The sequence below is a fragment of the Ylistrum balloti genome, unplaced genomic scaffold (genome assembly GCF_031769215.1).
Source record: "Ylistrum balloti isolate Yb309-2 unplaced genomic scaffold, AGI_CSIRO_Ybal_v1 Utg369672, whole genome shotgun sequence".
In the NCBI taxonomy this organism is placed as follows: domain Eukaryota; kingdom Metazoa; phylum Mollusca; class Bivalvia; order Pectinida; family Pectinidae; genus Ylistrum; species Ylistrum balloti.
The window spans coordinates 2,206,625-2,222,303 of NW_026781917.1; the positions used below are offsets into that span (position 1 = coordinate 2,206,625).

Sequence of the window (15,679 nt, forward strand, 5' to 3'; positions counted from 1 at the left end):
AGTCATTGATTAAACTAAGGTAATATTTTTTATATGAAATAATCCGATCATTTGCGTGAACGCACGTTGTTTTTCGTTTACTACAATGTGTATGTTTCTTTCTATTGGATCGTCGTTTTTGTTCCAGTATGTTTACCTTTTTATTTTCTTTATTTTTCAGACATCGAAGCGTAGTAGCCTTTACTAGTGAATCACTGACTGACCAGCATGGGATCAGGAGGATGATCTTCAGAGATTCGGACATCATGTAGGAATGACTTCAATGTGTACACGGATCTTTCTAATAACCATGTATACAACCATTGTTCGAGGTAAGATGGCTGTAATATCTGATACTGAGCAAGAACAGAAACTAAAAAAATAATCTACATTGATGCATTCTTAAAAAAAAGTTCAATACAATTTGATCTTTGATTTTACTTAGGTTTCACATTCAATTTTCGCGATCGTTCCTGTTTGGTCTTGTTCAGGAGGATTAAATTTAGCGATCCTTCCTGTTTGGTCTTGTTCAGGAGGATTAAGTTTAGCGATCGTTCCTGTTTGGTCTTGTTTCTGAGAATTAAATTTAGCGATCGTTCCTGTTTGGTCTTGTTCAGGAGGATTAAATTTAGCGATCGTTCCTGTTTGGTCTTGTTCAGGAGGATTAAGTTTAGCGATCGTTCCTGTTTGGTCTTGTTCAGGAGGATTAAATTTAGCGATCCTTCCTGTTTGGTCTTGTTCAGGAGGATTAAGTTTAGCGATCGTTCCTGTTTGGTCTTGTTCAGGAGGATTAAGTTTAGCGATCGTTCCTGTTTGGTCTTGTTTCTGAGAATTAAATTTAGCGATCGTTCCTGTTTGGTCTTGTTCAGGAGGATTAAGTTTAGCGATCGTTATTGTTTGGTCTTGTTCAGGAGGATTAAATTTCGCGATCGTTATTGTTTGGTCTTGTTCAGGAGGATTAAATTTAGCGATCCTTCCTGTTTGGTCTTGTTCAGGAGGATTAAGTTTAGCGATCGTTCCTGTTTGGTCTTGTTTCTGAGAATTAAATTTCGCGATCGTTCCTGTTTGGTCTTGTTCAGGAGGATTAAATTTAGCGATCGTTCCTGTTTGGTCTTGTTCAGGAGGATTAAATTGAGCGATCGTTCCTGTTTGGTCTTGTTCAGGAGGATTAAATTTAGCGATCGTTCCTGTTTGGTCTTGTTCAGGAGGATTAAGTTTAGCGATCCTTCCTGTTTGGTCTTGTTTCTGAGAATTAAATTTAGCGATCGTTCCTGTTTGGTCTTGTTCAGGAGGATTAAATTTAGCGATCGTTCCTGTTTGGTCTTGTTCAGGAGGATTAAATTTAGCGATCGTTCCTGTTTGGTCTTGTTCAGGAGGATTAAGTTTAGCGATCGTTCCTGTTTGGTCTTGTTTCTGAGAATTAAATTTAGCGATCGTTCCTGTTTGGTCTTGTTCAGGAGGATTAAGTTTAGCGATCGTTATTGTTTGGTCTTGTTCAGGAGGATTAAATTTCGCGATCGTTATTGTTTGGTCTTGTTTCTGAGAATAAAATTTAGCGATCGTTATTGTTTGGTCTTGTTCAGGAGGATTAAATTTCGCGATCGCTCCTGTTTGGTCTTGTTTCTGAGAATTAAATTTCGCGATCGTTATTGTTTGGTCTTGTTCAGGAGGATTAAATTTCGCGATCGCTCCTGTTTGGTCTTGTTTCTGAGAATTAAATTTAGCGATCGTTCCTGTTTGGTCTTGTTCAGGAGGATTAAATTGAGCGATCGTTCCTGTTTGGTCTTGTTCAGGAGGATTAAATTTAGCGATCGTTCCTGTTTGGTCTTGTTCAGGAGGATTAAATTTAGCGATCGTTCCTGTTTGGTCTTGTTCAGGAGGATTAAATTTAGCGATCGTTCCTGTTTGGTCTTGTTCAGGAGGATTAAATTTAGCGATCGTTCCTGTTTGGTCTTGTTCAGGTGGATTAGATTTCGCGATTGTTCCTGTTTGGTCTTGATCAGGACGATTAAATTTTGTGTATGTCTATACATAGGTATCCATGTTTTCAGGCATATAACATACATTTCGTGATATTTTGATTTTCTTTTGAATCCCTGATATTATTATCAATTATACAATAATAAGGTGTTTTTGTTATTAGATTACTCTTTTAAATGGCGTTTTTGCATGGCAACAAAATCTATCACATCATAGATGACAAAATAATATAAAAATGGCGCTGTCGACACAAGGATTGTCTCTTAGTCTTTCATAGAAATGTTATAATTTCTTATTTTTCTCCAGTATGTTCGAGTTGTGCTTCCACGATAACGTTACAGGCGGAACATTACTCACAGACATTGGTGTCACTTGATACAACTCGAAATAAAACAGGGTGAGTTGTAAAGCTTATACAAAAGGCAAAAAAATATCACCCTCCAAGATAAAATAGAGCCAAATGGTAAATTAAACAGCATCATAAAGCTGCTGTCTCCTTCTAGGAGTCGCCACTGATGCTAAGAGCCTGTAGTGATCGAAAGTAATGTCAAAATCTAGATGTAAATATATACTATATTTCAATATTTCGCCAGATTCCTACTTTTCTAGCTCGTTTCTTAGGCCTCCAAATTTGACACTTTTATCACCAGTGTTCCATATAATTACGATATAACTGTATTATCGATTTTCCTAGAATTACGAAAACAGCTGTAACGTTGATATAACATTTTACTATTAAGTCTCCTATTTTTATATGGTTAGAAAGGATATCATAGTCAATACAAAGTCGAACTTCGTTATCTCGAACTTGTATAACTCAAAGACTATTTAATTCTAAAAATTCCGGTCAAACTTAACACAAAACATTCGAACTCACTTATGTCGAATAATCGGATAACTCGAAATTTTCAAACGACCCCGCCGACTTCTAGATAACGGAGTTTTACTGTAAATCATTTTAATTGAATATTGCATAGAATAATCTGTTTCAAATACATTGTCTTCACATTGATGATAGTTTTAATTCTCGATTTCTTCGGACCACAGGCCATATAGATGTTCTTGGCTGATACGAGCGTCCAACACAAGCCACCTAATAGAAATACAGATGTTAAATGTCTACCTGTCTCCAGCATCGTCTTGTCAAATGGATAACGTCATCCTCTCCAAAGGTATACAAATATTACAATGATTGAATTTTACAACTGTTTGACCTTACAATCAGAGAGGGTCAATTACGATTTTTATGACCATTTAAGTGAAGCAGTATCCATATATTCAACGAGATCCAGCACGTATGTTCAGCTGGAGAGGTGAAGAACAAAAATCAATTTGAATCGATTCCATTCGTCACCTCTTCAATATTCAAGATTGTTATGTTATAAAGAATGTAAAAAGTTACGATATGACGTCATTTTTGTAATGTTAATTCACACAAGAAATAAAACTATCTAGTTAAAGAAACGAACCTTTGAACAACTATGAGAAATATAACCATGACTAGGAACAGTAAAATGTCTGTGATCAATTTAGATAATTCAATAGTTTCATTGTTTATGTTAAACAAACAGAAAATGTGAAAATATTTATTTGAGTTGATGGCAATTTTACATAAATTTCCAGTTATTAATCAAAATTAATTTTTATTTACCAAAATTATCATGTCAGATCGAAGGTCACTGACAACAGTATACATGTAATTATTTATAGGATGAACAAATACTACCGAATTTTGTAGATATACCATCCCTATGAAACAGGACCTTTTAGAAATGTTATTCCCTTCTAACTTGTATACTATGAGAGCATATATACTATTTCACCCAAAGTTTGACCGCAGAATTTATTGCTTTATTGGGGGTAAATCTGATTGTAAGCCTTTGAAGATAACAGCTTAAGTATTATAGAAATTCGGTGTCATGACGGCAGAAATGTATCTAATGTTGTCGAGTATTGACACTATCGATGTGTGACTCCTGACACTGGGAGAAAGTGATATAACGGACAAATCCTTAGACTTAGTACGAAATCTAATCCTATAACTTCATCAGAACGCGTATATACACATGGAAGTGATTTTAAAAGCCTAGTCAGCTTGAAACATACTACACCTGCTTTAAAACAGGACATTTAAAGATACGTTTTAATTTAGAATGTGAGAGAGTGCGAAATATTTGTCAACAGATGAGAAATATCAAGTAAACGAAATATGCTATGTTTTAAAAGGACGAAGAAATCAATTAAAAAAATGCACGAACACTTTCAAAGTTGACAGAGCTATACATATTAACTTACCATGTTTGTTTATATCTCACTGGGTAGTAAACCTAGTGTTTCCTTGATCAGTAAACAAACGAGGACATGTACGTACTTTTAAGGACAATAATGTATTGCCATTTAGTTGTAATCATGTCTTTATTGGGTCTTTGTTGTCTTTAAAGTCAAAGCTAATTTTACCGAAAGTAAACAAATAGTTTTTGTATTTATTGTCGCCATACGTCTGACGGATCGGATGTGTACAAATGTGAACATTTTTGTTGAGGGTGTTTCCCGTTTGTGTGTAATTTATTAAATTTTGCGATTCGTTGTAATAAGAAATTCGAAGCAAATTTAATATGATACATCTATGGTGAAACGCTAATTTAATTTTGCTGGTATGCCGTTTATGAAGCATTTAAAATATGGAATGTCCAATTAATTTTATAACATTATCAAGGCTACCAGCTCAGTGATAAATCATATTTATCATCAAGGACCATATGGAACACGATTGATACTTCCATTGTGGCGTTGTAAAGTGTTCAGTGTTTGTTATTCGATCAGTACTACGGAAGTTGAGTGTTTACTTATACCAGGGCTGTTAAAATAGATCATCAGTTTTATTACAAAGAGTAATTTCTAAACTGTTACAGGTATGTAAACCTCAAAATATTTGTTTAACTTTTTTCATTGATTTCAAATGAATTTTAAGGGTGTGTGACATGGTTTCGTATTAGGACAAAAAACAATAGTATATCTTACTACTTTCATCATCCAAACCTCCCAGAGTTTGTGACGTAGAACAAAAGTAAGGGTATGGCTGTGGCTACCCCGCAGAGGTGCATACAAGTACATCGCGTCAGGTTCACCGGTAACACTGCTCAGGTGTAACGAAACCCTCCTAACGTATATATTCTAATTTGCATACCCTGTATAAAGTCAACAGCCGGTGAACGCGGCTGTAATCTTTCGTTCCTCGGCAAGAATGAAGTTTGGTGATATAAGTTATATTCCGTTTTAAAGTAAGTATCGAACTTTATATTTAAAAAAATACATGTAGCACTGGTACTCTGATATGATCTGAGAAATGATGTTTTAGGATAAAATGATCATGACATGAGTAAACAAATAGTTTAGATCTAACGCTAGTTTCATATCGCATAGATTAGAGCCGTTACCATCCATCTTTAGAGTTGAATATGTCTTGAAAATATTGTGTTTTGAGATAAAAGATATCGTCAAAATGGCAACGCCGAAAACTGTTCTATGTATTTCCGTTGTGTGATATAAAGCTAGACGTGTGTGGTGCTCGTTAGTATGTCTGGTGGTTCCGTTGTGTGATATAAAGCTGGACGTGTTTGATGTTCGTTAGTATGTCTGGTGGTTCCGTTGTGTGATATAAAGCTGGACGTGTTTGATGTTCGTTAGTATGTCTAGTGGTTCCGTTGTGTGATATAAAGCTGGACGTGTTTGATGTTCGTTAGTATGTCTGGTGGTTCCGTTGTGTGATATAAAGCTGGACGTGTTTGATGTTCGTTAGTATGTCTGGTGGTTCCGTTATGTGATATAAAGCTGGACGTGTTTGATGTTCGTTAGTATGTCTGGTGGTTCCGTTGTGTGATATAAAGCTGGACGTGTGTGATGCTCGTTAGTATGTCTGGTGGTTACATTGTGTGATATAAAGCTGGACGTGTTTAATGCTCGTTAGTATACGAGTTGGTTCCGTTGTGTGATATGAAGCTGGACGTGTTTGATGTTCGTTAGTATACAAGTTGGTTCCGTTGTGTGATATAAAGCTGGACGTGTTTGATGTTCGTTAGTATACATGTTGGTTCCATTGTGTGATATAAAGCTGGACGTGTTTGATGCTCGTTAGTATTAACATGTTGGTTCCGGTGTGTGATATAAAGCTGGACGTGTTTGATGTTCGTTAGTATACATGTTGGTTCCATTGTGTGATATAAAGCTGAACGTGTGTGATGCTCGTTAGTATGTCTGGTGGCTCCGTTGTGTGATATAAAGCTGGACGTGTTTGATTCTCGTTAGTATACAGACTGGTTCCGTTGTGTGATATAAAGCTGGACGTGTTTGATGTTCGTTAGTGTGTCTGGCGGTTCCGTTGTGTGATATAAAGCTGGACATGTTTGATGTTCGTTGGTATGTCTGGTGGTTCCGATGTGTGATATAAAGCTGGACGTGTGTGATGCTCGTTAGTATACATGTTGGTTCCGTTTTGTGATATAAAGCTGGACGTGTTTGATGCTCGTTAGTATGTCTGGTGGTTCCGTTGTGTGATATAAAGCTGGACGTGTTTGATGCTCATTAGTATACATGTTGGTTCCGTTGTGTGATATAAAGCTGGACGTGTTTGATGTTCGTTAGTATACGTGTTGGTTCCATTGTGTGATATAAAGCTGGACGTGTTTGATGCTCGTTAGTATTAACATGTTGGTTCCGTTGTGTGATATAAAGCTGGACGTGTGTGATGCTCGTTAGTATGTCTGGTGGTTCCGTTGTGTGATATAAAACTGGACGTGTTTGATGTTCGTTAGTATGTCTGGTGGTTCCGTTGTGTGATATAAAGCTGGACGTGTTTGATGTTCGTTAGTATGTCTGGTGGTTCCGTTGTGTGATATAAAACAGGACGTGTTTGATGCTCGTTAGTATGTCTGGTGGTTCCGTTGATAACACTGCTTTCATTTGGCAAAGATTTACATGCTGGGAGTCGTCGAGAAAGCATAAGACACTTACCCTTCCGGAACACCTTATCTTAATCTCGTTGTTCTTTTTCATGAATTTTCTGGTAAATCTTTCTTTTGTTCATGGTTTGCTTTAGTTTCATAGAATTTGTGTTTGAGTTATGATTCCGTTTGCATTTCTATATTTCCTTTGTTTTGGGACGAAAGCCGCGTGGCTCCTTTTATAGTAAATTTTCCAGTAGCCATGCTGTAAAGCGTTGGACTAAAATATACGAGGTCATTGTTGGTGGTCAACCTGTCATCTGGATGTCCTGGCCGTTATTTAATATGTCACATATCTAAGACCGCCTAATAAAATTATCTTATCAAAGATTTATGAAAAGGCATTGATTTAACGCCATTTCAGTTCACTGCCTACAAAAATTGACTACTTAAAGATATTTCTTGATATCTGATATTCGTCTCCGGTAGATTCCGTTCATGGTTTCCGTTACTCTTCTCCGAAAAGTTCCGCCAAACTTACACGACTGTACACCAAACGGCGTTATAACTTATAGACAAGGGCTTTTAGCAACATTATGTTCAAATGCTTGTGTATTAGTATATGTTTTACCTGCAGATTTGAAGAAATATAGCAAATGTTTTGTGAGTACTTTAATTGTTTCTCATTTTTTCTTACTGAAATATGGGAAATGGAACTGAATTAAGGTGATATTTAAATCATATTTATACTTCAAGTGTTATTTACACGTCGTGATACAAGATATATGAGAAATTAAAGTAGAGAGAGAGAGGGGAGAGAGAGAGAGAGAGAGAGAGAGAGAGAGAGAGAGAGAGAGAGAGAGAGAGAGAGAGAGAGAGAGAGAGAGAGAGAGAGAGAGAGAGAGGGGGGGGGGGGGGAGGAGGAGGAAAAAAAACAACAAAAAATCGGAAGGTTTTAAAGGTTAAAATTGTACACTCTTATCTCTTATATTCTTTATTGGCCTTGTCGCATTTGCATGCCCACTGTTTAAATCAAGTTATCTGTTGAATGTACCCAGATGAATGTTTACATTGTCTGAACTACAAACAAAAACACGAGAATTTGTTTCCTGAGTGTAGTCATATTAAAATAGTAAGTAAACAGTCATGAACATGTCATTGTTTGTTATGATGAACTTTGCCTCGTTAAAAATACACATGATTCTCGAAAATATAATAATTACGTTTTTATAGATAGTCGACAGGGTTAGAAGTTCAGCATCAAGCCAGAATTGGATGCTTTCAAAAACCTTTTGTTTATAAAGTTCTAAAACTATGGCGATCATGGTAAGAAATAAATAAACTTTCTATTTCCAAAAAATCATATTCAAATGAAAAAAAGTTTTATGATGAGAATGTTTATTTACTAACTTTGGTTGTTAGTAAGTTGTGACCCTATTTTTGTGATAAGTATCTTGTGGTAATTTCTAGGATACGAATTTTCTAATTCATATTATCATAATCCGTTTTGAAATCTGGATATGAATTATATCAGAATCACTTTCGTGTACTTTATCTAACCAGACGAAACGGTTATCATTTTAAAAATATATTTTGCATTTCATATGAGGAGACAGATACTTCGTTATGTCAATAGGTAATGTAGTAAGGTGAATTTAAAAGCCACACCCTTTATAACACAATGTCAACATTTATTAGCATTTCAACAGCGTTTCACACTTCACACTTTTATTACATTTACAATATCCCACAAACCTATGGAATAAATTCATCTTAAATTGAACTCAATCTACAGCTCTGCGAATATATACAAAGACACATTTACACGCATGATTAACTTCGTCTGTATTTCTTCACTCTCACGCGTGAAACCTGCTGCTTCATGGTACATACATGTATGTGGCAATTTCTATAACGATAGATATCGAGAGTATGATATGATGACACACATCAAAGTACTGTCCACTGTATGAATGAATAGCATAGCGCTGCGCTATACCAATTTCCTGTCACAATTATTTCCTCTGTCTTTGGACAGCAAACGATTCTAAACTGATATGTAACGGCATATATCCAGGGAAATAGTAATTTTTAGATGCAAAAGCTGATGTGACAAAGCTTCAATACAAATTTCTTTTACTGTCTTTTAACCCTTTTCAATATTTTTATCGCACACTTTGAAAAGCACTAAAGATGGCAGACTTTCGCGTTGTCAGTGTCAATATGATCACATTACATTTAAATGAAATACATTCTTTTAACTAAATTTTACTGAGATGAAAACCAATTATAAAATAATCGACTGTATGTGAATTCATTATCTATTGAATGCTATAGAATTGGGCTAAGAATTCTTCGAGCCAATAAAAAGCCATTAATTAAGGTAACCTGATCCGTGAGTTTGTTTGTTAACGCCTATGTCAATAGTCTGTATTTATCTCATAGATTAGACTGAGATGTAAATATTTAAATTGATGGAACGTATATATCAGAATATTACCTACTCATCAGGTGTAATCTGTCTTATCCTCTACCCCTGATATGGAAATGATTCTATTGATAACTCTAATGTCTTTAATCAACTTTTACCTTAAGGAGCAATTTGAAATACAGTAAGTTTTTATGACATGGATAACATTGTTGAAATCTATCGCTCGATTTCTTTTTCAATAATGTTGTGCTCATCTACGTCCATACCGATATGAACGTTGGAACCTGTTCAATACGAATACACAGACTTTTATTTTGAAATCACTAGTAAAATAATATATGTATTCCTTAATATTTCATGTATTGGGAGTTTTAATTTCACCAGTTCCAATATGTTTTTGAGAATTTTTGTTGCTTCTTTAAATAATCTATCATTGAACGGTTTGGGATGAACAGAGCTAAAATAATGTTCCAAATACGTTCACAATGTTATGAATGTAATAGATACATGCATCGACAAAATAATCTGAAGTTTAATTGATGATCAATTAAATACAGATCATTTTCTCAAAATTATAAATTTATACATTAAAACTTTGTTTCATATTTCTATAAGATTCTCGTCAAAATATTGGTATCTTCCTTGTCCATTAAGACAGTAAACATACGACGTCGTGCTCATTAACGATAAAGGACGCAAAAAGGCGAACCATAGTATGAATGTTTACATAGTTTGATATGTATGAGTCCTCTAATCCCTCAATGATTCTTTTCATATGCGGAGAAATGTTGAATTAAAGCAAATTACAGAACAACTAGGTACAGTGCAAGACGTTTTGCACAAACCAAATGCAAGTTTGATTACAACATGTCGAGTCTTGTATTTTTGTCCTTACAGTATTGTCCGCTTATATTACGGGTTTAATTCACTTTCAATACAAAAAGTTGTGTTAAACAAGAAATTCCTCTTATTGATTTCTCTTTAAAGAAAATATTTTATTGCATCTAACGATTTTGATTGTTTTAATTTATTCATAGTTATAAACAAGTTTGAAATTTGGAAATTGTGAGTTAAGCTAACAATTTTTCACACTGTTGACTTTCTCTCGGATAGAGAAGTCTCTTGTGGTGTTACATTGATTTCTTCTGTTATCATTATTAATACTAAATTGACAGCTTTATTTGTTATTATAAGAGTCAGACTGGATGAATGGTCATATCTTCGAGGCTGAGCGATCTCCTTGGATTGTTTCCTTGGACCGATCGTTTGTATTACGTGTCAGCATAGGTAAAGAAGATACCAGTGTATTCGCCACATCAGGTGTAGAAAACAGCAGATATCAGAAGTATTGATCGCGTCAAAAGCATGTATATATACATAAAATGGCCCTGATGAATAGATAAAGTGTTATGTAGGGAACGGATGTTAGCGACAGGATAAATTTATATTGCTGGTGATTATCCTAGGCGTATTTTCCAAATAGGAATCAATGTTTCCGCGTAACAATCTTGCATATGATTATTCTTCAAATTTCCTCTTTTCATTACTCATTACAAAAGTGTCTCGATAACAAAAAACATCAAGAAATACCAACATGTCAGCATAATCAAAATCCAAATTCAAATTACTTAAATCTAGGGCAAAATATAAATAAAAGAAAGACCTACATGTAGACTCATGAAAACGTGCAAGGAGAATAAGACCAGGTGTTCAGTAATAATAAGCATCAATTGCTTCATCGACGACACCCGCTTTGTAAACATTGGTTTATCTAAGTAAGTAATGTTACGTTCTCAAATGAGAACAAGGTATACAACAACGGAACCAACAGGCAAACTAACGGATATCAAACACGACCAACTTCATATCGTACAAAAATAGAAGGATATACAATGGTATCACTATGGCGACCATGAAACTTTCCCATACAAAGGTAGAAGTGACAGAACACCCGTCACACCATACTCAACGATTACCTCCCCATTGTAAACACTAATAAAAGAACCCAATGGACATTGTTTTCAAAAACTGTCTTTCGACATTACATAATCTCACCTCAACGACTGCATTTTCTCCTTTCTAAACTTCATGTTGTTTTCAAAGTAGCAAAGAATATATTTGTCACAAAAACAAAGATATTATTATTGCACGATGTTTATTGGCAGTATATACATACAGTTTATAAACAAACAAATCCGAGAATAAGTTTTCCTGGTTCGATTAAACAAATACGTTCGTGGACTTCTAACCTGTTTTATTTGAAAATGTGCCAATATTGATCAAGAAATACATGTCAAATAGATTGAATAAAAAATTCAATAAATACTTTCAAAATAATTCAAAGAGAAATCTTTGTAAGGCATGTTGACCAGATAGATACAAGGGCCTCTATCGTGCCTATCGTACAGTGTTTACAATGTACTGTACAATCCTAGTGTTTGTTTACAAACTCAAAATCAATTAATGCTGGCAGCGATTGGATATGTTAACACTACACGGTGTGTTGTATACGTAACAACAAACAAAAATAGATCTGACATTTTCCTTTACTAATTACGAACACATTGCCAGTATTGAAGCTATAGGTAGAAACACAATAATAACAAATGTCTGTTTCATGTAACAATTTCATAATTAAACGTTTCTGTCGAGGTGATGATTACAACGGTCATTCAATCGTATACCAATTACGAGGTATGCGTTATCGTAGCATTGTATCATCTACACACGTGGGAATGACACACACAATGCTTTCCCTATTAAAACATCTAGCAATATCTCTTCTGGTGCATGTTATTCAACTTTCAAGAGATTCTCTGAAAGATTATGTATTCAATGTGGTCGATGATTTTTCCTTTTCAGCTTCACAGCAGTACGGATGGTTGAAGTATACTTCATGTTGTCCTGTATAGAATAAATTTTATGGCTCTACTCTTATAAACATTCTAGTTCAAATTTGAATCAATGAAAACAAATTTTCCTGACTGTTTTCTAATATAGACAGTGAGAGGACAGCTGATATTTTCTGTTTTGTGTTGGAAGCAAATTCAGCTACTTAAAGAATTTTTAAAAACATAATTCAAGCCAACATGATGACTTTCATTGGGGTTACAAAATAACTCTTGTGTTTTCAAGCCTACAAGAAAGCATTTGTTTAAACATAGATTTTTAACAATCCTTTAAAAGAATGCTTATCCTTAGGCAATAACTCGATTTAGTAAAGAAGTTACTTCTGTGCTAATTTCAATGTCCCAACTTGTACGTTTATTTTTTATGTTATGTTTTGTTGTTCAGCACATATACAATCTTTCAAATCATTAAAGAAAAACTTAAATTGGTAATCTAGATTACAGATTGCAGATTATTTTCTCAAAATTACAAATTCACACCTAGAAATTTTGTTCGAAAATGTTTTGTCAAAATATTGGTATCTTCCATATCAAACAGGACAGTAAGTAAATTAATATTTGCCCACATTTCCTTAACTGCATCGTTTCTCCATTGTGCAACAAATGTCTCAAATGACATCATATTCAATTTAGGTAAATTATTAATTATTGTTTTAGTGTACCGGACAACATCCTGTAAACGATATCTTGTCATTCATAAAAATATTGATTTATGCACTAACCGTAATCGATATCTTGCAGTTTGACCTTGGGATGTGTTTTATATCGGTGGTCTTTTTTTCATTCGTCAGGTTTTGCGGATGAAGAAACCATTCGTGTGTGGTGCAAAGGCTATGTATCACACGGTATCATAACGACCAGTAGTAAATCCGTTTACATCCGACTCACAACAACTTCCGATGACGTCACAGGACTTATATTTATGCTGAAGTTTTGGTCTACTATGAGTAAGTAAAATCAATTTTTGCTTTTTTTGTGATTAACTAATTTATAAAAAATATTCATTCCGATTTGAATTTTTTTTCCATATGAGAGGCAGAAATATGAGACTTGAGTCAAATAATACATAAATATTTCCAGAATGTAAGCGTGTAATATTGGATTTGAAGCAAACAGTTTTAAATCATCAATGCCCCCTGGAGCAAGAAAAACGTTAAATAAGTAATAGATGTGTATGTAAACTAATTGAATAGTATATAAATATATACCAGTACTTGGAACCATTACAATCCCTTGTAATTACAATCTATATATGGATATCATGTAAACATTAACAGTGGAAAATATATGTATACAAACAAAACAATGCTTATCTATACTCTATATTTTATTAAGGCTTAAGCTGATAGTGTTTGTTCAGTTAAAATATTGTTGGTGAGAAAATTGACTAATAAAAAACTGTGTGTATTGATAGCATTGCAATGACAATGGCAACTAATAAAAAGCCGATGGGGAAGCTTGTATTATCCTTTCGAATCCGCTAGTCTGTTAGGCATATTCTTGTCACACCTGTGACTGTGACCTTCAAAGAATGTCGTCCTCAAAGTTAGCACCAACAATTACTGCAATTAAAAAAAAATCATCTGTTTAATTATTGTGCTCGTGGCCTTCAAGGCTGATCAAAAGCATACGTTACAAACTGTTAAACGGAAAATATAATGACGATGTATGTCATTTTTTTTTAGTTTTGATGGTGTCAGCTTAAAAGGTACAATTTTATGACGAGTTTGACTCTATTAACTGATGACTAACAGCTGACATGTAAGCCCTTCAACTCGGTATGCAAATTGCAAAAAGCCATATAATTTACTTGTGTGTGATTCATTGAGACTGTCAATGCTTTTGACTTCTGTTGTATTGAAAGTGGGTTAAAGCATTTCAATATGCTTTATAACCCCACATTAATGAAATAAAACATACATTATACGCCTCTCGTCCCTATCCAGATGTTGCATATTTGAAACAACTCTTTAGTTCCTTTTGATTTTTAAGGCCAAAATCATTTCTGTTGTCAAAATCGATGGTCTATTATTCAAGTATGCTATACATGGAATGTCATTCAAAAATTCGATCAAGTTTGCTATTAGAATAAAAATGTTAAGGTTATACAGATTTGAAAAAGCTTGATTGTCTTTGACATCAGAAAATATAATGGCAATCTATATAATACAAATATATCGGATGCTAGAAAGAATTCTATTAAAGACCAATTGACGGTAGGCGATCGGTCAAGTCTTACATCAGTTAACGCTGACCATCTCTTGTAGACTTTTCCCATAGTTATTTTTATTAAAAAGATATGTTTCAAATAGACAGGAATTGTCCATATAATGATACTTCAGATATATAAAGACGTAAAATGTGTTAATATCATCCGTAGTTTTCTGCCTGACTGATTCACTTATTTCCTTGACGTCACACTTCCGGTCAGTTATATTTCACTTACATTCTGATTTTCTTACAGGTCAAACTGTCTCTGGACCAGTACGTCTCGGACCTGCCAATTATTTCCTCATATCCGTTAGTATCCTTGTTGGTACTGCTCTCTTAGTTGGGGTCATGTACCTCTTTTATAGGGAGTACACTACCATCAAGGAGAGGAAAGAGCAAACGTTTAAGAAGAAGCTTCGTGTTAGGAGACAGGGAATTAGTGGAGCTAGTGGTATAGTTAACACACAGTTCGAAATGGAGGACACAAGTAGTGAAAAAGAAACGACTTTATCCTACCTAACAGTCTCGCCAAGTCCAGATTGTAGTGTGTGATCATTGCTCATAACGTTTCTCAAATGAACTGGATACTTATCATTAAAATCCTATTGATGCCCATCAGAGGAATACAAGATCCGTTCCTATATCAAACGATTTAATGATAGATTTCACCTCTTGCCACGTTACAAGAACACTTTATAGTGTTAAAACAACACAAATATTGGGAAACACCAGTATAAATAAGATATGAAGTGTTTAACCCATAATTCTTTCGGAGCGTAAAAAGCTAAATGGGTTCTTCTAAAGATTTCTGCGAGATTACACAAAACTGAAAAAAACCACCAGGAAACATACTGATCGCTTGAAGCTTCAATATCTATCTGAAAGGATAATCATGTATTGACACCCAAAAAGTCTTACGTTTCGACTGGTGTTTTGCATGTTTTGTTTTTCAATATATCGAAAATTTGGATCTAGTCATGGTGGATAAAATGGAAGAATACATCAAAATATGTGTTCCAATATCTATGGCAAATATGGCAAAACTTTATTGCTTTGACAGGAACCTAACAAACACTATGGAGGATAGTACAGCGGTCTCCGTATCGAGAAAACTACCCCATACTAACCTGTTTTAAACGAGTGTCACAACAATATGTATATCATATTTCATGCACATTATTAATGCTGTCACACGCGATATTATCATCTAGCACTGGCGCTATTGTTGT

At 34.6% G+C, this 15,679-nt stretch overlaps 1 protein-coding gene across 1 annotated transcript; it reads left to right on the top strand.

The window, feature by feature from the left end:
- Window positions 1-253: 253 nt before the first annotated feature.
- LOC132562654 (uncharacterized) lies at window positions 254-15,002 on the top strand. The gene is made up of 5 exons (XM_060227414.1): window positions 254-311; window positions 2,266-2,356; window positions 3,007-3,131; window positions 13,031-13,186; window positions 14,704-15,002. The coding sequence occupies exons 1-5, from the start codon at window positions 254-256 to the stop codon at window positions 15,000-15,002; spliced, it is 729 nt and encodes a 242-aa protein (XP_060083397.1).
- The last annotated feature ends 677 nt before the right edge of the window (window positions 15,003-15,679 follow it).

Bases quoted from the DNA above. Each gene is read 5' to 3' on its own strand.
- LOC132562654 (XM_060227414.1), top strand. From the start codon at position 254: ATGACTTCAATGTGTACACGGATCTTTCTAATAACCATGTATACAACC. The intron at 312-2,265 runs GTAAGATGGCTG...ATTTTTCTCCAG, and splicing joins GTATACAACCATTGTTCGAG to TATGTTCGAGTTGTGCTTCC. The intron at 13,187-14,703 runs GTAAGTAAAATC...ATTTTCTTACAG, and splicing joins GAAGTTTTGGTCTACTATGA to GTCAAACTGTCTCTGGACCA.